This window comes from Chiloscyllium punctatum, chromosome 33, assembly GCF_047496795.1.
Source record: "Chiloscyllium punctatum isolate Juve2018m chromosome 33, sChiPun1.3, whole genome shotgun sequence".
NCBI lineage: Eukaryota > Metazoa > Chordata > Chondrichthyes > Orectolobiformes > Hemiscylliidae > Chiloscyllium > Chiloscyllium punctatum.
Window position 1 is genome coordinate 15,782,354 of NC_092771.1, and position 22,812 is coordinate 15,805,165.

The following is a 22,812-nucleotide window of genomic DNA, read 5'->3' on the forward strand; positions in this document are numbered from 1 at the left end:
ACAGTTGCAAGACATTGGTGAGGCCACATTTGGAGTATTGTGTGCAGTTCTGGTCACCTTACTAAAGAAAGGATAGGAAACTGGAAAGCGTGCAGAGAAAGATTTAGGAGGATGTTACCTGGACTGGAAGGTTTGAGTTATAAGGAGATGTTAGATAGGCTGGGATTTTTTTTCCCCTGGAGAATAGGAGACTGACAGATGACCTTAGAGACATTTATAAAGCATAAATAAAGGTAGACAGCCAACAGCTTTTCTCCATCTTAGGGAAGACTAAAACTAGAGGGCCTAGGTTTAAGGTGAGAGGGGAGAGATACAAAAGTAATCTAAGAGGCAATTTGTTTTCACACAGGGGGTGGTGGGGGTCTGGAATGGGCTGCCAGAGTTAGTAGTGGAAGTGAGTACGATTTTGAAATTTAAGAAACATTTAGACAGGTACATGGATGGGATTGGTTTGGAGAGATATGGGCCAAATGCAGAGTAATGGGACTAGATTAACTGTGAAAACTGAACAGCACGAACAAGCTGGTCTGAAGGGCTTGTTTCCATGCTGTAAACCTCTCTGACTCTGTGTCAAAGGTTAGACGTTTGAAGGATGTCAATGAACAGTGCTAGTGTGGGTGGCACATTAACTTAAGCCTCCACCTCCTGTGGTCAAGAACAAAGTTTGTCTTCAGGAGTTTGACAAAGGTGCAAGAGTCATCCTTTGTGTGCTTGGATGGGTTGCCTCTCTGCATTGTTGAAGAAGCAGCTACCATTAATGCAAACTCCAGCAAGGAGAGAGAAACGATGGGGACAACAGAAACGCCATTGCCAGAATGGAACTGTCGTACAAGTGAAAGCTGAAATGCAAGGAAAACAGTGGATCTGTGTTTGAATTTTTTTCAAAAAGCCAATTTTGGCATTGATATTATGAAGAGGAGAGTGATTTGGTATTGGACTCTAACATAAAGGAAAATTAAATTCTTCTGCATTTGTTTTTCTCAATAATTTATATTCTATCACTGTCATTTTGGACTCTGAGTTCACCAGAGCAAACCATTATAGAGTTGGTCTGTGACGATGTTGTGGCTTTAAGATGTGTTATTTATCTTTTTTTTAAAGAGAGGTTGTAAGGCAGAGGTACTGAGTGGTCTACCAGAACCACAAGATTTAACAGCTTGTGATTTCTTAGATTTTCTTTGTAAGTTGGAGCAATAGAAGCAGCCTGGATGGGTGAGTCAACTCTCACAGACCAGGCTCTCTATATTCTTTTTAGTTTTCAGGTTGAGCTTTAAGCAGTTGCTGTTGTGGCCTTGAAGAAGCAGAAGCAATCTTTCTCTCTCTCAGTTACAACTCGAAGTTGGTAGTTTCTCTCAGCTGCTGGGTTACCAAAGATAACTCTGTTTTTCTGAATCTACCTTTTTGCCGAAAGGGGTGATTATAGAATGTTACCACACTGGAACAGTTAATTATTAATAGTTACTGTACCTATTGTTCTGTTAAGTTTTCCAACAGCTTTAAGATATTCTAAATTCCTCGTTCTTTTGTTGTATTTTAACTGTAATGTTTAAATAAATTGTGTCTTGCTTAACATCGTGTAGAAATAAGAAAAAGTTAGGATTAGACTACCTTCTCAAAATATTTTGAGGGAGTAATGCCTGGTCCTTAACAAGTCGAACACTTCAATAATCTATATAACAGCATTGAATCAATAAGGGAACTGCTGTGGCAATTTCTACACAGGACGCCAGAAGAATATAAAAGGTTAAGTGTGATAGTAAATGTACTACATGTAATAAGTGTGAAACCCATACTGGTGCACTCTAAGTTCAATAATTTTAACACATTTCTTGTTAATCATCTGTAGAATAAAACACTAGAAGACAAAATAAATTATTGCCTGCAAGAGAAGTGAGATTAGAAATTGGAAGCCGATAGCTCAGACAGACATGAGTCTTAATTTTTTTATCACTCCTGGGATGTGGGTGTCACTGACTGCCCAGTTTTTATTGCCCATCCCTAGTTGCCCCTTGAGAAGATGGTGGTGACCTGCCTTCTTGAACCGCTGCAATCCATGTGTTATGGGTCAACCCACAATGCCATTAGTGGGGGAATTTCAGGATTTTAACCCAGCGACAATGAAGGAACAACGATATATTTCCAAGTCAGGAGAGCAACTTACAGATGGTGATGTTCATGTGTCCTTCCTTTGTCCTTCTAGATGGAAGTGGTCATGGGTCTGGAAGATGCTATCTGAGGATCTTTGGTGAATTTTTGCAGTGCACCTTGTAGATATTATACACTGCTGCTGCTGAGCATCAGTTGTGGAAGGAATGGGTGCTTGTGGATGTGGTGCCAATCAAGTGGGCTGCTTTGCCCTGGATGGTATCAAGCTTCTTGAGCATTTATTGGAGCTCCACCCATCCAGGCAAGTGGGGAGTATTCCAGTATATATAAGTGGGTGATAATATGCTAGGCTGGAGTTGTCCTGCTTTTTGTGTGCAGGACATCCCTTGGCCACTTTATAAGTTGCCAGGGTGATGCTGGTGTTGTAGCTGTACTGGAACAGTTTGGCTAAGGGCATGGCAAATTCTGGAGTACAAGTCTCCATTACCATTACCAGAATGTTTTCAGCCCCAAAATCTGTTCAGTATCCAAGTATCTGCACTGTTTGTTGATATCAGCTGAAGTGAACTGAATTGGCTAAAGGTGGCTGATGGGTTGTACTTGGCACTCAATAGGACATTTACTACAGGTTTTTGTGACTTCAATATTTTTCTTTATTTTTATTTTGTTATTAAGAATTGCAAACTAAAATTCATACAATTTGGGTTGCCCTTCTATAGGGAGGATGTTGTTAAACTTGAGAGCCTGCAGAAAAGATTTACAAGGATGTTGCCAGGACTGGGTTACAGAGGGGGTGCTCTGTAAAGGCTTGGGCTATTTCTTCCCTGGAGCATTTGAAGCTGAGGGGTGACCTTACAGAGGTTTATAAAATCATGAGGGGCATGGATAGGGTGAATAGCCAAGTTCTTTTTCCTAGGGAGGAGAATCCAAAATTAGAGGGCTTTGGTTTAAGGTGAGAGGGGAAAGGTATAAAAGGGATCTAAGGGGGTAAGCTTTTGGGTCAACCCACATGGAACGAGCTGCCGGACGAAGTGGTGGAGTCTGGTACAAGTACAGCATTTAAAAGGCATCTGGATGGTTATATGAATGGGAAGGGTTTAGAGGGATATGCAACAAATGGGACTAGATTAATTAAGGATATCTGACCAGCACGGCTGAGCTGGACCAAAGGGTCCGTTTCCATACCGTACAGCTCCATGACTCTACTGGAGTACCACTTTTGATGGAAGTTTGAACTAACAGCACATTTATAATAAATGGGGACATTGGAATGCACAGTGGAAAATGTTAACAAAAAAACATAACAGGTTTAAGATTTTACAACCAATGTGTGTTTTGCATACAAAAGTAAGTTTTTTATTTCATGTAGTTGGAGTCTAAATTGACCAAATGGTTGTTTAAAAGTTGAGTGACTGTCACAGCCTGTCACTCTGTTTAAATAAATTTGCTTCTATTTGTATCATGATCTGTTCAACACTTGCTCTTTAATAAGTGAGTCAGATAAAGATTACATTACATTTTGATCCCTTATGCATTTGTGTTGTGAGTGCTTTGTTCTGAAGCACACAGTCACAGGATGTATATACAGTAACAAAGAGGGAGAATACAGTGGGGATCTTTCTGGCATTTCAAATTGTATTAGAACAGAGAATCTGTCTGAAACCTATAAATATTCTGTTTGACAACAATGTTCAACAAATATCCTTTTACACATTATTTAAACCCAATGCTGCATTCAGTGCTACAGTGAAAAATACATCATTCAGAAACAGCACATAGCACGTCCCAGGCTGTGTGAATTACACAGAATGTGAAGTCACATTGAACTTTTAATTAAACAATATTAAAAGTTTATGCATCAAATCCTGTTGTGACCTTTCAAAGGGCTGAGAACATTCTTAAGAGATTCAATTCTGGATCAAATCATCTGGTGCCACATTGATTTACTCAGCCACCACATCTTACAGTAATTTTTTTTTCCAATTGCTTCCTTTCACCAATTATTAATCACAGTATATATATTTCAGCTTATTTCAGCTCAAACTATCCCTCAGTAAATAAAAGTTGATCTTTAAGAGGATTCCAACAGCATAAAGTCATTCATTCAGTCAACAGAAGTTTTACAATAAACAAAGTTTTGAACGTTCCCACTAACAGAAAGCTTTAATGTGATCTGTCCTACCTGTTGGGTTGATATTTCTGACTGGGCCATCTCATGTATCTATTGGAAAGGAAGCACTGTATTATTTTTAAGCAATGTCTGTCCAGTACTTTAATAACAAATCATCAATGCGCAGATGAATATGGGAATGGGTGTTTACAAGGGCGAAAGGGTATCTTCTTGTTAACAGACTTTTAGTTAACAAAATTACCCCAAATCATGGATTTGGCATTTAAGCATTGCAGAGGAAGGTACACATCTGGTCCTACTCTGTATTCAGTGACCTTCCTTACTCTGTTATCCTGTGCAGCAACTCATAAGCGAACCTATTAGATCTCCCATGGCATTGTTCGTGCTAAAATGACTGTCAAACCTCACAATAGAGTCATAGAGTCACAGAGATGGAAACAGACCCTTTGGTCCAACTCATCCATGCCAAACAGATATCCTAAATTAATCTAGTCCCATTTGCCAGTATTTGGCCCATATCTATCTAAGCCCTTTCTATTCATATACCCATCTTGATGCCTTTTGGATGTTGTAATTGTACCAGCCTCCACACTTCCGCTGGCAGCTCATTCCATGCACGCACCACCCTCTGTGTGAAAAAGTTGCCCCTTAGGTCCCTTTTACATTTTACCCCTCTCATCTTAAACCTATGCCCTCTAGTTTTGGACTCTCTGACTCTCAGGAAAAGACCTTGGCTATTCAATCTATTCATGCCCCTCATGGTTTTATAAACCTCTATGAGGTGACCTGTTAGCCTCTGACCCTCCAGGAAAAATAGGCCAATCTATTCAGCTTCTCCCTGTCGCTCAAACTCTCCAACCCTGGCAACATCCTCAACAAACTGTATCATTCTAAATTTCAGCAATATCTAATATGACTCCTCCATTTGAACCCACAAAAATCCAATCATTGCTGCAGACCCTGGGGCCAGCCAGAGGGTGATTGCAATGAGGAGGAGGAAGACTGCGAGTGAGTTTAATTGACTTGTACTTGTAAGTTTCTGGCTCAAGATCTGTATGGTCTGGATAGTATGAAATGAATGACATTTTAGTTTGATTACTTTTTCCCATCCTGTTGTTAACTTGAAGGGTATGGATCGGATTTGAAACCGCATGCTGGTGTTCTTTGCCTCTATTCATTCTGCAGTTCCCCATTAATTTGTTTCAAGTGGGAAATCCCAGAGAAATGTAAAAGGTGTCACTACTCAGCTCCAACTTATTGTAAAGAGAGACACATTAAGAGAAATTTTTGTCTTACACTCGTTGTGGACAAATTTCAGTACCTGCCTGATGGCAGGCTCATTCCAACAATTGCTTGATCAAATCAAACCTGTTCTTCTGACTGACTGTTTCTAACAGGCAGAGTGCAGACCATATTCAAGCAAAACCCAAAACAGAACAAACCATCTAACTGATGTGATTCCACAACCGGGTGACACTTGCTGAATAATGCCAAGTAAGCCGACAGCGAGACCAACAAACAATTTAAGATCAGCAGTCAATCGCAATGTGGCTCATTAACATTTTGCTAGGATGGATACACATTTCTTATGGAGAAACATTCCCAGCAAACAACCCCTGCACCTTTTTATGAATTATGTTTTTTTTGATATGGCAGTACCTCAGAGTTTCCAATGAATCCACACCCTTTCCTCTTGTAAGCCAAGTTGCTGTGACCATTTAAAATTTGACATTTTAGCATTTTAAAAATTTATTCATTTTATGGGATGTGGGTGTCGTTGGCTGGGCCCAGTATTTATTGCCCATCCCTTGTTGCCCCTTGAGAAGCTGGTGTTGAATTACTGCAGTCCACCTGCTGTGGGTTGACCCACAATGCCATTAGGGAGGGAATTCTAGGATTTTAACCCAGTGACACTGAAGGAATGGCGAAATATTTCCAAGTCAGGATGATGAGTGGCTTGGAGGGGAACTCAAAGGTAGTGATGTTCCCATATATCTGCTGCCCTTGTCTTTCTTCATAGAAGTGGTCGTGGGTTTGGAAAGTGCTGTTGAAGGATCTTCGGTGAATGTCTACAGTGCATCTTGTAGATATAACAACTGCTGCTACTGAGCATCAGCGGTGGAGGGAGTAGATGCTTGTGGATGAGGTGCCAATCAAGTGGCTGCTTTGTCCTAGATGGTGTCAAGCTTCGAGTGTTATTGGGGCTGTACATATCCAGATATGTGGGGAGTATTCCATTGCACTCCTGACTTGTGCCTTATAGATGGTGAACAGACTTTCAGGAGCCAGGAGGTGTGTTACTCACTGCAGCATTCCTAGTCTCTGACCTGCTCTGTAGTCACCGCACCTACAATACCCATTGATTCCAGTTTTGCTCAGACTCCTTGATAGAGTCATAGAGATGTACAGCACAGAAACAGACCCTTCCGTCCAACTTCTTCATGCTGACCAGACATCCCAATCTAATCTCGTCCCATTTGCCAACCCTTAGCCCATACCCCCTAAATCCTTTATATTCCTCCACCCATCCAGATGCTTTTTAAATGTTGCAATTGTACCAGCCTCTACCACTTAGTCTGGCAGCTCATTCCATTCAGCACCACCCTCTGTGTTAAAAAGTTGCCCCTTAGGACCCTTTTAAATTTTTCCTCTCTCACTGTAAACCTATGCCCTCTAGTTCTGGACTCCCCACCCTAGGGAAAATACCTTGTCTATTCACCCTCAGCATATCCCTCATGATCTTATAAACCTTTCTAAGGTCACCCCTTAATGTCCGACGCTTGGTCGAATGCAGTCTTGATGTCAAGGGCTGACACTCTCACCTCCTCTCTAGAATTCAGCTCTTTTGCCCAGGTTTGAACTAAGGCTGGAATGAGGTCAGGAGCTGAGTGGCCCTGGCAGAATCCAAAGTGGACGTCACTGAGCAGTTATTGCTGAGCAGGTGCAGCATGATAGCACTGTTGATGGCAACTTCCATTACGTTCCTGATGATTGAGATGATGGGATGGTAATTGACTAGGTTGGATTTGTCCTGCTTTTTATGCGCAGGACCTACCTGGGCAATTTTTCACATTGTTGGGTGGAACCAGTCATGGAACTGTACTGGAACAGCTTGGCTAGGGGAGCAGCAGCTTCGGGAGCACAGGTCTCCAGCACAATGGATGGAATGTTGTCAGGGCCTGTCTCCTCTGCAGTATCCAGTGCCTCCATTTCTTAATATCACATAGAGTGAACAGAATTGGCTGAAGACTGGTCTCTGTAATGCTGGGGATCACTGGAGGAGGCCGAGATGGATCAACCTCTCGGCCCTTTTGGCTGAAGATTGCTGTGAAAGTTTCAGCCTTATCTTTTGCCTTGATGTGTTGGATTCTTCCATTACTGAGGATAGGGATAATTGTGCAGCCTCCTCCTGTAATGAGTTGCTTAATTGTCCATCACCATTCATGTCTGGATGTGACAGGACTGCAGAGCTTAGATCTGATCCATTGGTTGTGGAGTCACTTAGCTCTGTCTATCACTTGCTGCTTTTATGTTTTTTGGCATGTAAGTAGTCCTGTTTGGTAACCTCACCAAGTTGACAACTTATCTTCAGGTATGTCAGGTGCTGTTCTTTGCATGCCCTCCTGCACTATCCATTGAAACAGGGTTGATCCCCTGGCTTGATGGTAATGGTTGAGTGAGGAATATGCTGGGCCATGAGGTTACAGATTGTGCTGAAGAACAATTCTGCTGCTGTTGATGGCCCACAGAGCCTCTTAAATACCCAGTCTTAAGTTGTTAGATCAGTTCGAAGTCTGTCCCATTTAGCGTGATGATAGTGCCACACAACATGATGGAGGGTATTCTCAATGTGAAGGCGGGACTTCGTCTCCACAAGGACTGTGCGGTGGTCTCTCTTACCAATACTGTCATGGACAGATACATCTGCAGTTAGTTCCCTTATCACCCAGTCTGGCAGCTACATCCTTCAGGACCTAACCAGTTTGATCAGTAGTACTTCTGCTGAGCTACTCTTGGTGGTGGGCGTTGAAATCCCCCCACCCAGAGTACTTTTTGCCATCCTCAGTGCTTCCTCCAAGTATTGTTCAACATGGAGGAGTGCTGATTCATTAGCTGTGGGAGGACAGTTGGGGGTAATCAGCAGGAGGTTTCATAGAGTCACAGAGATGTACAGCACAGAAACAGACACTTTGGTCCAATACCTCCATGCTGATCAGATATCCTAAATTAATCTAGTCCCACTTGGCCCATATCCCTCTAAACCCTTCCTGTTCATATACCTGTCAGATGCATTTTAAATGTTTTAATTGCACCAGGCTCCACCACTTCCTCTGGCAGCTCATTCCATACAAGTACCACCCTCTGCATGGAAAAGTTGTCCCTTAGGTCCCTTTTATATCTTTCCCCTCTCACCCTAAACCTATGCCCTCTAGTTCTGGACTCCCCCACCCCACAATAGACCTTGTGTACTTACCCTATCCACACCGCTCATGATTTTATAAAGTCACCCCTCAGCCTCCGATGCTCCAGGGAAAACAGCCCCAGCCTATTAAGCCTCTTCCTATCACTCAAACCCTCCAACCCTTGGTAACATCCCTGTAAATCTTTTCTGAACCTTTTCAAGTTTCATGGCATCCTTCCTATAGGAGGGAGACCAGAATTTCAAACAATATTCCAAAAGTGGCCTAATCAATGTCCTGTACAGTCACAACATGACCTCCCAACTCCTATACTCAATGCTCTGACCAATACCTTGCCCATGTTATATCTGAAGCCATGAGACTTCATGGGGAATGGAGTCATTGGTGAGGACGCCCAGAAAAACTCTCTCCCAAATGTCTCCCAACTGGCCACCACCTCTGTTGGGTCTGTCCTGTAAGTGGGAAAGGACATATCCAGGGATGGTGGTGGTGGTGTCTGGGACATGGTCTGTAAGGTATGATTTCATGATATGACAATATCAGGCTGTTGCTTGGCAAGTCTCTGAGACAGCTCTCCCAATTTTGGCATGAGCCTCCAGATGTTAGTAAGGAGGACTTTGCAGGGCCAACAGGGCTGTTTCTACCATAGTATTTCCGGTGCCTGGGTCGATGTCTGGTAATCCACCCAGTTTCATTTGTTTGAGAGTTTGTAGTGATTGGTGCAAGTGAATGGCTTGCTGGGCCATTTCAGAGATCTCCTGAGAATCAACCACATTGCTGTGGGTCTGGAGTCACATGTAGACCAGACCAGGCGCGGATGGCAGTTTCCTTCCTGAAAGGACATTTGTGAATCAGATGGGTTTCACGCTCATCAGTAGATCCGCAATTTCAGATTTTTATTTTTTAAACAATATTGAATTTAAATTCCACCATGGCAGGATTCAAACCTAGCTTCCCAGAACATTATCTGTGTCTCGGTATTAATAGTCTAGTGATAATACTTCAAGGCCATCATCTTCCTGCCTTTACCCTGATCAGTGCAAGATGAAAGCCCTCAGTGACCTGTCTCTCTTTTCAACAATATCAATGTTACATTGTGCACCTCTCTACTCCTTTCTATCTAACCTTAACATCTCCACCATAAGTTGACTTTTATATTCTGAAGTATCCAAACAAACTGACCAAGGAGTAGATTGCTCATGACATTAACATGAACGAATTTGTTCTTCAAACAGATACACTGATCTCCCTGTGGTACTGGTATAAATGTGGAAGAGGGACCTGAAACCTGAGATGTAGTGAATCAGAGCAGTGGATCTATATCCTATCATCTTGGTGATTGTTCGTACTTCTGCAATGCTGTGATTCCAGCACTGAGCTCATCCAGAAGTTTGTTTTGAGAATTGTGATGATGCTGTCCCTATAACATGGTTATGTTGTCCTTCGTTTTTTTTTCAAAATGGGTTGTAAAGAGGTCTGGAAGTGGCTACTTGAAAACAATGGCAGGGGAGTGGCCAGTTCAGGAATTTCTTTCTAGTTTGATTGGTTTCAGCAGGCAGTCAGAGGCTGCTGGGGATCGAGAGAAGCAGCTACAGTTAAAAAGAAGTTCCGTGCTTCAACAGATGTTTCTTGCTGACTTTTCTCTCTGCAATCTCTCCTGCCTGTAGGAAGTTGTGTTTGATGGACTTTTTGCCAAGGGATGTGTTATGGAATGTTGCAGGGATTGGAACAGCTCCTTTGTTAAGTTGCGATAGAGGCGGTTGGGTTATGAAATAAGTTGAGTTATTCTAAACTCTGTTTTCTTTTGTTCATGTTTCATCTGTAGTGTGTAAATAAATGCTGTTTTGCTTAAAGTCAAGTGGTTTGACCAGCTGCATCGCTCCTGGAACACCCACTTCACATCTGCCTTTAAAATAAGGAGAAGTTACGGCTACTTTCTCAAAAAGGTTTGAAGGGGTCTGGCCTGGTCCATAACAGAATACACAGTGTGAGACTGTGACTGATGTGAAATAATCAGATTTGATTGCTAATTTCACACTTCCTAGAATATAATAAGCAATTTTATAAATTTTGACCACTTCAGAGGCTGGTGAGTGAAACCTCCTATGGCTGAGGAGATGGAGGAGTGCAGGATAAGAAGTGAACCCCACATGGCTAATGGACTAGAAAGGCACTCCCCCATTGGACCCAACTGAAAAATGGCAGACACACTCCAGTGGGAGGCAGCAGCGCCACCAGAGAAGGTGGTCATTCCATGAAGTTCAGGCAACCTGGAGCCTCAGGAGAAACATTTGAAAAAAATTAATACTCTTGAGGTTGAGGGTCAGAGGTAAAAACCCTGTAAGGGAGGTCACTGAGGCTCCCTGGATCTGTCTTTCAAAAGCTCTGGCCTGCTCTTCCATCCAATGTTGCTCTGGGAATCCATTGGAAGGTTGCCTTTATTTAGTTTGAAGCCTCCCCATAGACATTGCCATTGCTATCAACAATGTTAAATTTTAACATTAATTTGGTTTTGAACGATATAAACTAGCATCCAGTCTCACCGTCACCCAGATTGCATCAATCCAATCCACCTTTCTCGAATGTTAATGCCATCCCCCAACCATCCACCGCCAACAAAATGCCTCCTGGCAGTCAGTAAATGTCTGGCCTGTGATTCTGCTCTTAGCCACATCACATGTAGGGTACAGTGGTACTGTCCCGGGAGGCATGGATATAAGTCCCAACTGCTCCAGAGGTGTGTCATAACATCTCTGAACAGGTTGGTTAGGCAAACAATACGCAATAAAGCAAACCAAGTCCCATCCGTCTGAATAAAAGAGCAGCCTACCACAGTCGATTGCCTTTTTAAAAAAAACAAACCCATCTTTTCACGGATGCCCTTTTAGAAATAAACATGCTGTCCTTACTTAATCTGATAGTGACTCCAGACCCACAGCAATGCAGGTGACTCCTAACTGCCCTCTGGACAATTAGTGCCAGGCAATAAACAGCCAGTGATGCCCATATACTGTGTCTGAATAAAAAAAATTGACAATTGCCCATTGGTTTTCCCAACTTCTAATCTAATGAAATGTTAAAGGATAATCTCTAGGTATTCCCTCCTTCTCTTATGCCATGCACTATTCCAGACTGAAAGGTTGACCTCAGCCAGCAGTGGGCTGAAGCAAGAGGGATAGATGTTTTAACATGACTGTGGGGAGCAACAACCAGGTTTTTGCTTGGGGATTATTCATTGAGTATCACCGAGTCTGCACAGTGTGGAAGCAGGCTATTCAGTCCATTGAGTCCACACCAAACTTCTGAACAGCATCCCACCAAGACCCAATTTCTACCCTCTTCCTGTAACTCTGCATTTTCCCATGACTACCCACCTAGCCACCAAACCCATGGATAAATGGGCAATTCAACACAGCCAATCCAGCTAACATGCACATCTTTGGCAACAAAAGCACATATTGCTGGAAAAGCTCAGCAGGTCTGGCGACAACTGAGGAGAGAGATCAGAGTTAATGTTTTGAAGTTAGTGGCCCAACTTTGGACAACTGGAGGAAACCAGAGCGTCCAGAGGAAAACACACACACACACACACACACACACACACACAGTCATTCACATGAGAGCAGGATCAAACCCAGGTCCCTGGCACTGTGAGGCAGCAGTGCCAACCACTGAGCCACCATGCCTCCCTGGTCAAGTCTTGCGCCTTAAACTCACTTTCTGTTGCTCAATGGCAAAGAGGGCTGAAGCAGTAGCATTCTGCAAAGTCTGTTCAAATAATCCAATCTCCTTTGCTATCTTTTACAAAGATGTCTCAAAAAGCTCATTAATTATTTCCCTTCCCCAGAGATCAGATTTAATTTAAAATGATAGCATCTTATCATGATAATAATCAAATCTTATCCTTCATCTAATCATTTCCCTTGATATTACGATCACTGTTACAATTAGATTTTTTTTCCCCAATTTATTTATGGATACCACTGCAATCGTAAAAACAAAAACAAAACCTACAAATGCAAAATTAAAGCAGAACTTTTTAGAAATAGTTAACAGGTCAGTGGAACAGAGTTAACATCCCAACCTGATAACCAGTCTTCAGGTCCTTAATGGACTTTTGATAAACAGACTATTGATCTGAACGTTGGACAGAAATTAACTGGTCAGGTGGGAGTTGAAGTAAAATAGTTTCTCCACAACAGGATTGGCAGCAACGACTGGAGGTGGACAGCAAAACTACATTCTGAAAGACCTTCTGGAAGGGCTTTATTTTCCAAAACTGCTGGTATTTTACCAATGCTATTCAGAATCCCAATGCATGACAATTCCATGAGCTTAATGTGGATGCAGGAGGGTCCCTGAAGAAGCCATTGGGTTTGGAAATTCCTTGGCTCCATGAGTGGGACAGAAGGCAACTATTCCCTTGGAGGTGTTTTCCTCTCCAATCCGGGGCCACCTGATTATTGTTGTTAATTTTTGAATTCACCAAAAATTACCCAGGTGGTCTGGTAGTGTCATCCTTCTCCTGGAGGGCAGAAAGTGACCACTTGGCCCATGGACTCTTTACTGATTTTGTAAAGAGTATCCTACCTGGACCCTATCACATTCCTGTAACCTAGCATTTATCATGACTGAGCCTCCTGGGCACGAGGAGTAATGTGGCACGGCCAAGCCACCTACCCTGCACATCTTTGGAGAAAAGCAGAGCAAACCCACGCAGACACAGGGAGAATGTGCAAACCTCACACTGATGATTACTCAAGGCCTGGAATCGAATCCGGGTCCCTAGCACTGTGAGGCAGCAGTGCTAACCACTAAGCCACCGAGCCACCATGCCACGCCCACCCTCTCCCCCCTCCACTCCCCCCAACTCAAAGCTTTGGATCCACTGACTGGACCAGTTTTAATTTGATAGGCTTGTAGTTGGTCAGTTAAGAGGTCACCTGTCATAAAATCACCAAGCCTGCCTGTTTTGGCCCAGACATCATTACTGTTGTTGTTGTTGTATTATGGCACAGATTCCAGATCAGACAGGCCTGTACCTTTAGGATAATCCCATGACATTGTGACCTGAGACCTACCTCACTTTCAGTCACCGTCTCTGTGTAATGGAGTCAGGGTCGTGCGTTCAGTCAGTTATGTAATGTATGGTAATATCAGTAAAGACAAAAGTCAGGACTGAATCTTAGGGCTTTATTGGCAAAGTATCAGTTGTCACAGAGATGTACAGCATGGAAACAGACCCTTTGGTTCAACTCATCCATGCCGACCAGATACCCCAACCCAATCTAGTCCCACTAGACAGCACCTGGCCTCTTTCCCTCCAAACCCTTCCTATTCAAATGCCCATCCAGATGCCTTTTAAATGTTGCAATCATACCAGCCTCCACCACTTCCTTTGGCAGCTCATTCCATACACATACCACCTTCTGCACAAACATGTTGCCCCTTAGGACTCTTTTATAGCTTTCCCCTCTCATCCTCAACCTATACCCTCTAGTTCTGGACTCCCCCCACCCCAGGAAAGAGACTTAGTTTACTTATCCTATCCATGTCCCACATGATATTATACACCTCTATAAGGTCACCCCTCAGCCTCCGACACTCCAGGGAAAACAGCCCCAGCCTATTCAGTCTCTCCCTAAAGCTCAAATCCTCCAACCCTGGCAACATCCTTGTAAATCTTTGTTGAGTTTTTTTAGAGGGTTCATCACTGTGAGGCCAAGAGAAAACTCACATCATATCTCACAGTCATAGAGCCAGAGAGTTGTATAGCACAGAAACAGACCCTTCGGTCTAACTTGTCCAATGCCGACCAGATATCCTAAATTAATCAAGTCCAATTTGCCAGCATTTGATCCATATCCATGTAAGGAGAAAGTGAGGACTGTAAATGCTGGAGAGTCAGAGTCGAAAAGTGGGGTGCTGGAAAAGCACAGCAGGTCAGGCAGCATCCAAGGAGCAGGAGAATCAGCATTTCATTCATAAGCCCTTCATCAGGGCCAATGAAAGGGCTTATGCCTAAAACATTGTCTCTCCAACCTTTGCATGAAAAAATGCCCCGTAGGTCCCTTTTAAATCTTTCTCCTCTCACCTTAAACCCATGATCTTGAGTTTTGAACTCCCCCATTCTGGGGAAAGATCTTGCCCATTCACCCTATACATGCCCCTCGTGATTTTATAAACCTCTATAAGGACACCTCTTAGCCTCCGACACTCCAGGGAAAACAGCCCCAGCCTGTTCAGCCTCTCCCTATAGCTCAAATCCTCTAACCCTTGCAACATTCTTGTAAATCTTTTCTGCACCCTTTCAAGTTTCACAGCATCCTTCTTTAGCAGGGAGACCAGAATTGTATGCTGTATTCCAAAAGTCTGACCAAAAACTAACTACGTACCCCACCCCTACGCTACCCAAGCTACCCAATTCCAGCTTCATCTCAACACGTACCATTCCTAGAACAATTCACCACTGCCAGGATATCCCAGAATGCCCTGTTATCATCTTCAAAGGGCTTCCATGCTGCCAAGCAAGCACTACTAGTCCGGAGCTGCCTCACTTGTTCCTGACATTTTTCCATGTATGTGGCAGCCATCGGAAAATGGGTGGCCCACGTTGCAACAGGCACCTAGAGGTCTTTTTGGATGAGGCGCTGTAGAAATAGAATATCCTCTTGCACTAAGGCCAGACAACAGACCATGTCAGCCTAGTCTGAGATTGCCACCTGGGTCAGTGCATCTTAAGCCAATGGAAAAATTTCCCTGGTTAGAATCATAGAATGCCTATAGTATGGAAACAAGGTAAAAACATTGACTGCAGATGCTGGAAACCAGACTCTGGATTAGTGGTGCTGGAAGAGCACAGCAGCTCAGGCAGCATCCAAGTAGATTTCGAAGCTACTTGGATGCTGCCTGAACTGCTGTGCTCTTCCAGCACCACTAATCCAGAATATAGTATGGAAACAGGCCATTTGACTCAACAAGTGCACACCAACCCACCAAGGAGTATCCCCCTCCAGGCCCATTCTCCTACCTGATTACTTGACATTTCCTGTGACTAATGCAACTAATCTATACACTCCTGAACATTATGGGCTATTTAGGATGACCAATCCACTCTGACCTGCACATCTTTGGACCGTCAGAGGAAACTGGAGCATCTGGAGGAAATCCACGCAGACACAGGGAGAATACGCAAACTCCACACGGACAGTCTCCCAAGGCTGAAATCAAACCTGGGTCCCTGGTACTGTAAAGCAGCAGTGCTAATCACTGAGCCACCGTACCACTTCTGTAGGAAGAAGGCTCTTTGCCACAGCACCAGCGTCAGTGTCACCATCCTCTCTCAGGTACCTCACACTCACTCTTTCTCTCTGCACTCTCTCGCATTCCCACGCCCCCCTCTCACCAGGGCTCAGGCTGTCTACCACTCTCAGTGTTACCGGCAACATCTTCCATCACATACAGTGTGACCCATCCCAATTCACAACTACACTAACCTTGAATCAGTGGGAAGCCAGAAGATTGGGAAGCATTTTAAAACCAGCAGAGGATGAGTATAAAAGTCATAAGGAGGGAGAAGATGAAATATGAGAGTAAGCAAGCTAGTAATATGAAAGAAGATTGCAAGAGTTTTTTTTAGATGTCTACAAAGGTAAGAGAGAAATGCAATAAATAGTGGACATTGAGTCAATGGAAAAATGAGGCTGGAGAAATAGCAATGCGGAACAAAAAAAATGATGGAGGAATTGAATAAGTACATTGTAACAGTTTTCACAGTGGAGGACACCAGCAGTCGAGAGTGTGTTGCTGGGAAAGCACAGCAGGTCAGGCAGCATCCGAGGAACAGTAGAATTGACGTTTCAGGCATAAGCCCTTCATCAGGAAGGGCTGATTCCTGATGAAAGGCTTATGTCCAAAGCGTTGATTCTCCTGCTGCTCCTCAGATGCTGCCTGACCTGCTGTGCTTCCCCACCAATACACTCTCGACTTTCTCCCAGAAGATAGCAGCAGCATTACAGAACTTCAAGAGAGTCAGGGGCAAAAGTGAGTGTAGTGGCCATCATGAAGAAAAAGGTGTTGGGGAAGTTGGAACTTCCGAAGATGGATGAATCACTCGGACCAGAAGGACTGCAACCCGGAGTTCTGAAAGAGATAACTTCTGAAGGAGATACAATAGCCAACCTGCTGGACAGACATAACAGACAACAGGACGTTGAACCTATCAACAAAGACAGCATACTTAAACTACTGGACTTATGCCTCACAACACACTTCACATTCAATAACCAAATATATGAACAAATCAACGGAACACCCATGGGCTCACCGATCTCTGGACTCATAGCAGAAGCAGTAATGCAAAAGTTAGAACAAACAGTCTTACCACAACTTCAACCCAAACTCTGGGTCAGATACGTGGATGACACCTTTCTAATAATTAAAAACACAGAAATAGAGAACACACACCAGATCATCAACGCTACACTCACAGGAATCCGATTCACTAGAGAGGAAGAAAAGGACAACCAACTCCCATTCCTAGACGTGATGGTACAGAGAACACCGAACGGAGAATTCACCACAAAGGTTTACAGGAAAGCCACACACACAGACCAAGTCCTAAACTATGAAAGTAACCACCCCAACAAACACAAACAAAGTTGCATCAGGACACTATTCAAAAGGGCCACAACACACTGCAGCACACCAGAACTACAAAAAGAGGAAGAGGAGCACCTATACAAAGTATTCGCCAAAAACGGATACCCTCGCAATTTCATCAACAGATGCCTAAGGGAGAGACAACGGAACGAGGACATGCTGCAACCCAAAGGACTAGCCACACTACCATACATCAGGAGCATTTCTGAACTGACAGCCAGACTACTACGACCACTAGGACTCATAACAGCACACAAACCACCACCCACGCTCAGACAACAACTCACCAGAACAAAGGACCCGATACCCAACATGAGCAAAACTAATGTAGTGTACAAAATCCCATGCAAGGACTGCAGAAAACACTACATAGGACAAACAGGAAGACAGCTAACGATCCGTATACATGAACACCAACTAGTCACGAAATGACACGACCAGCTATCCTTAGTAGCCACACACACAGATGACAAGCAACATGAATTCGACTGGGACAACACTACCATTATAGGGCAAGTCAAACAGAGAACAGCCAGGGAATTCCTAGAGGCATGGCACTCATTCACAGACTCTATCAACAAACACATCGACCTGGACCCAATATACCGGCCACTACAGCGGACAGCTCGAACTGACAACCGGAAACGGCAGAGACAGGCCACTATAAATGCCGGAGGAAACAGCACAGAAGCGCTTCACAGGAGGTTCCCAAGCACTGAGGATGTCACCTAGACAGGGAACGAAACATTTGCAAGACAAATTCCCAGCTCGGCGAACAGAACCACAACAACGAGACCCGAGCTACAAATCTTCTCCCAAACTTTGGAGATAACTGACATTGGTGGTGGTCTTTCAGGAATCAATGCAGTCAGGAAGGATGCCAGAAGACTAGAACGCAGCTAATGTAACACTCCTGTTTAAGAAGGGAGAGGCAGAAGACTGGAAACTGCCAGCCAATTAGATTTTAGAAACCATTCTTTGAGGAGGTACTGAGCAATTGGACAAAGCTGAAGGAGTCTATGATCAATTTGAATATCCAGAAGGCCTTTGGCAAGGCGCTGTACGGGAAGTTACTGACTAAAATAAAAGCCCATGCCATCAATGACTACTTTGTTCATAGTGTTTGATAATATGGGAAACTAAATATTAATGAGGTGAGGTACTATTAATGAGATCATAAGGAATAATTCCCTTAATAAACAGTTCACCACTGCCTTGTGACCCACCATAAAATATGCAAATTGTTCTCATTGTCCAGGTAGGCTTCAGACTTCTCTTACAATTCAACACACAATTTTGCCATAGCCCACTTTATTCAGGCCCCTACAAGTTTCTGTCCCCAGACTGCAGGTGTAAGTCTGTGATATTACAAATAGTTAGTGTTACAAATCAACTTCACAATAACCGACTCAAGTTTTGTGGTGTACGCTACACAGGCTAAATTATAGTAAACCACAGACCGCATTAGTTGTGGTCCTGAAGGGTTTATTTAACCTGAATGGTTAACTCTGATTCTCACTCCAACCTGACCCTGATGGTGTCCAGCATTTTCTGTTTTTATTTCCAATTGCAAGACTCCTTCTGACTTGTTCACGTGTCCTTTTAACTCCTCCGTTCTGAAACCCAGCATAGTTGAACTACATTGGATCTGGCTGTACCCCCAGATACAGCCAGGGGCTGGTGAAGAGTGCCAAAGTGCATTTAGTTTGCAAATGGGAGTGTGGCAGCCTCCAAACAAAAGGCTTTCAATGTAATTCTAAAGGCCATGCATCTCAAAGCACATACAGCCACGTGTGAAGCTTGCAGTATTGTGTTTCCTTGAAAGCCTGAATGCCTTTTAACAAAAGAACACATCAAATAAGCTGTAAATATGGATTTTAATTGATCACCTATATTGTAGTGTCTGCTTTTTAAGATTGCAGCAATGAAAAGTACTTCTACTCTAATTGTTTTTCCATGCCATTGTGGATCTGGGCTAAGTAGTAATACTTGAAGTAATGAAACATTTTTAAGTGAGAAAAGCTTTTAAAAGTCCCAGTAGAATTCTCACAGAGGCTTAACAACCTCAGTCAGTTCCAATTCGGAGAGAGTAACCGATGTTAAGTCCGTGAACAATATGCGCCTTAGATTTGATGTAATTCCTAACACTACACTGACCAAATCAAACTGGTTTCTGGTCAAGTGAGCTCAAAAATCTCACCTTTCTAAATGAAGTCCCTTTGATATCTTCATTGGCAATGCTCATCTATCTTAATTTGCATTCTAGCCTTTGCACAGAGCAAACATTCGGTGGAGCTGCCAGAAAGTTCGATGGTTAGGTTAGATTCCCTACAGTGTGAAAACAGGCTCTTCAGCCCAACAAGTCCACACAAAACTGGCAACTTTTTCATGCAGAGGGTGGTGCATGTATGGAATGAGCTGCCAGAGGAAGTAGTGGAGGCTGGTACAATTACAACGTTTCAAAGGCATCTGGATGGGTACATGAATAGGAAGGGTTTAGAGGGATATGGACCAAATGCTGGCAAATGGGACTAGATTAATTTAGGATATCTGGTCGGCATGGACAAGTTAGAGCTAAGGATCTGTTTCTGTGCTGCACATCTCTGTGAGTCTATGAGTCTAACTGTGGTTCAAGAAGACACCTCACAACCACCTTTCAATGGCAAATAGGACTGGACAACACTGACGCTCATATTTCACAACGAATGTTTAAAAAATGTAGACGTAGTTATGAGGCCTGTATGTTCGAGTGAAGTACTGAAGGGAGAGCTGATTTACTGCCAGCTCTGTTTTAGAAAGGCTCATTCTATGGCACAGATAATAGGCAAGGATAATAAGTGAAACAGGAATCACTCTAATGAGTGAGGCAGATTTGGCAGAACACTGAGAGACAAGAGCTTGGGGAGAAAAGAGCGCCATTAAGAACATCCCTTCATTTGGAGAAAGGAACAGAACGTTATCATTTTAAGATGAGATGAATTAGCTCCAACAAGTTTCATTCCCCATCTCTAAATACCCCTGAAATGTTGGTGGGGGTCTGCCTTTTTGAATTTTTCTTTGGAGTGTCGGGATGCCCAATAAGGTATTCAGAAAGGAGTCACCGAATTTTGAGTGTGAGGAATTTCCCGTAGATTATAAATACCAGAATGGACTAATTGGGATGAATATATTCATAGCACAGAAACAGACCAATGTCATATCTCAATTGCATTTATCACAGCCATCAAGGCAATCAGTTTGATCCTTGTCAATTGTTAAAGCTATCTCTATAGAACTGCAGAAATGTTCTCCCTATTGTATTTTCTTTTACTGCATTGGACAAAATTTGATTGAAGTAACAATTTGCATTAGGATGATATTGCTTCCTCTGTTTATAGGCCTGAGGCAAGTTGACAGCTTTATTTAAACTCTATCAGTAGTCATGGAACAATACTGATATTTACCAGGCTAAAATGTGTGGTGCAATAGTTTGCACTCCAGTCTTAGTTTCACTGATATTACCAAAGAGTGAGTAAAGAGGCAACAGCTATGGGGATTCTTTTCTGTAACAATTTTATTCACCCATCTGTAAAATTATATATCCTCAGGGTATATTCCTGGTACCGAAGATGGCACCTTGTGTAATGACATTATACACTTTTCACTGTACTCCTGTACTTTTGTATATGAGTACCCAAGACAATAAAATCAAATTAAAACAAATGAATCTGAAGATTAAAATTCGGTAATTTGGGCTCTATTCTTGTTCAACCACAGCATTGGACTGAGCTATTGATGCTGCAACTTGCTTTTAATCAGGGCAATTGTCTTCAAAATAGGGCGAACAGAAAAAAAAGGGGGTTCTGTCAAAACTGGCAACAACACATTGGCTGAAATCCATATTGACCCACAAATGGTATCTCTTGATTCATTCAAAAGTACACTAGCTTGGATTCTAAATCAGGGCTTCTCAATCTGCTTTAATCCATTCAATATTAATACATTTTATATATCTTTTGAAAAGAAATGGACACTTCTATTTGAAAATTCTATGCTCCGACACCAATATTTTTAATGTTCAACGATCAACTATTTTTCATAATCATAGAATCCCCACACAGTGTGGAAGCAGGCCATTCGGTCCAATGAGTCCACACCAACCATCTGAAGAGTGTCAAACCCAGACTCATCCACCTATACTGTCCCTGAAACCTTGCACTTCCCATTGGTAACCCACCTACCTCACACATCCCTGGACATGATGAGCAATTTAGTACAGTCAATCCACCTAACCTGGACTGTGGGAGGAAGCACAGACACAGGGAGAATGTGCAAACACCACATAGACAGTTACGCAAGGTTGGAATTGAATCCAGGTCTTTAGCACAGTGAGGGAGCAGTTCTAACCATTGAGCCATTGGTGATGAATCTCAATGCCCTTCATCTTTTCTATATTTAATTTTGTTTGAAAGATCAGTTATTAATCTTTAAATCAGTACTAAGGTGGAGAGCACCCATGGCTGACCACAAAGAAAGCTATCTCATGATCTTACTATCTCTGAAATATGGATCTCCCCTTTCCCAATGTTAATGTTAAGCCAAAAGATCTCCATGCATCCAGCAACGTTTCTGTCACCATGCAGGATAAAAAGTCAATTTTCATAGATAACAAATCTGGAAGTAAAATGGTTTAATGACCCTTCACATCTTACAAATTTTAAAGACGACAAAATAAAAATGGACACATACATATTCGAAGTCAAAATATAAGCAAACAGGTTTTTTAAATGAATTGAGGCAAAAACTATGAATATTTCATAATACAGAATATAATCTTCATCCAAATCTAAAATTATGTTTTCAGGGTTTAAAGGGGTCTCCAATAATTATTATAGCTTAATAGACTTAATAACTCAGTTACACCTCATTAACAAGTCGTAACTTAACCGGAAAAGGTTAATGGCGATCTGACAATGAAAACAGGAAGTTCTAGTCAGTTCAGGTGATTTCTAAATTGTGTGGGGCATCTGAACAGCATGATTACAGTCAGAGTCAAAGAGATGTACAGCACAGAAACAGACCCTTCCGTCCAACCTGTCCAACCCGTCCATGCCGACTGGACACCCCAACCCAATCTAGTCCCACCTATGAGCATCTGGCCCATATCCCTCCAAACCATTCCTATTCATATCCCCATCCAAATGCCTCTTAAATATTGCAATTGTACCAGCCTCCACCACTTCCTCTGGCAGTTCATTCCATACACATACCACCCTCTGCGTGAAAAATGTTGCCCCTTAGGTCTCTTTTATATCTTTCCCCTCTCACCCTAAACCTGTGCCCTCCAGTTCTGGACTCCCCACCCCAGGGAAAAGACCTTGTCTATTTACCCTATTCATGCCCCTCATGATTTTATAAACCTCTATAAGGTCATCCCTCAGCCTCTGACGCTCCAGTGAAAACAGCCCCAGCCTACATCAGGTGAATTGGCTATGCTAAATTGCCCGTAGTGTT

The 22,812-nt window shown here is 42.9% G+C and overlaps 1 protein-coding gene across 10 annotated transcripts in view; it reads right to left on the bottom strand.

The window, feature by feature from the left end:
* Positions 1-22,812, bottom strand: part of LOC140458452 (protein mono-ADP-ribosyltransferase PARP6) — a 156,668-nt gene that overhangs the window by 78,830 nt on the left and 55,026 nt on the right. For 7 of the 10 annotated variants that reach the window (XM_072553049.1, XM_072553048.1, XM_072553047.1 and 4 more), the window contains one exon: positions 4,289-4,327. The exons of the other annotated variants lie outside the window; for them this stretch is intronic. In XM_072553049.1, the coding sequence (XP_072409150.1) occupies positions 4,289-4,327 (39 nt within the window). The remainder of the gene's footprint in view (positions 1-4,288; positions 4,328-22,812) is intronic. 10 annotated transcript variants of the gene reach the window in all.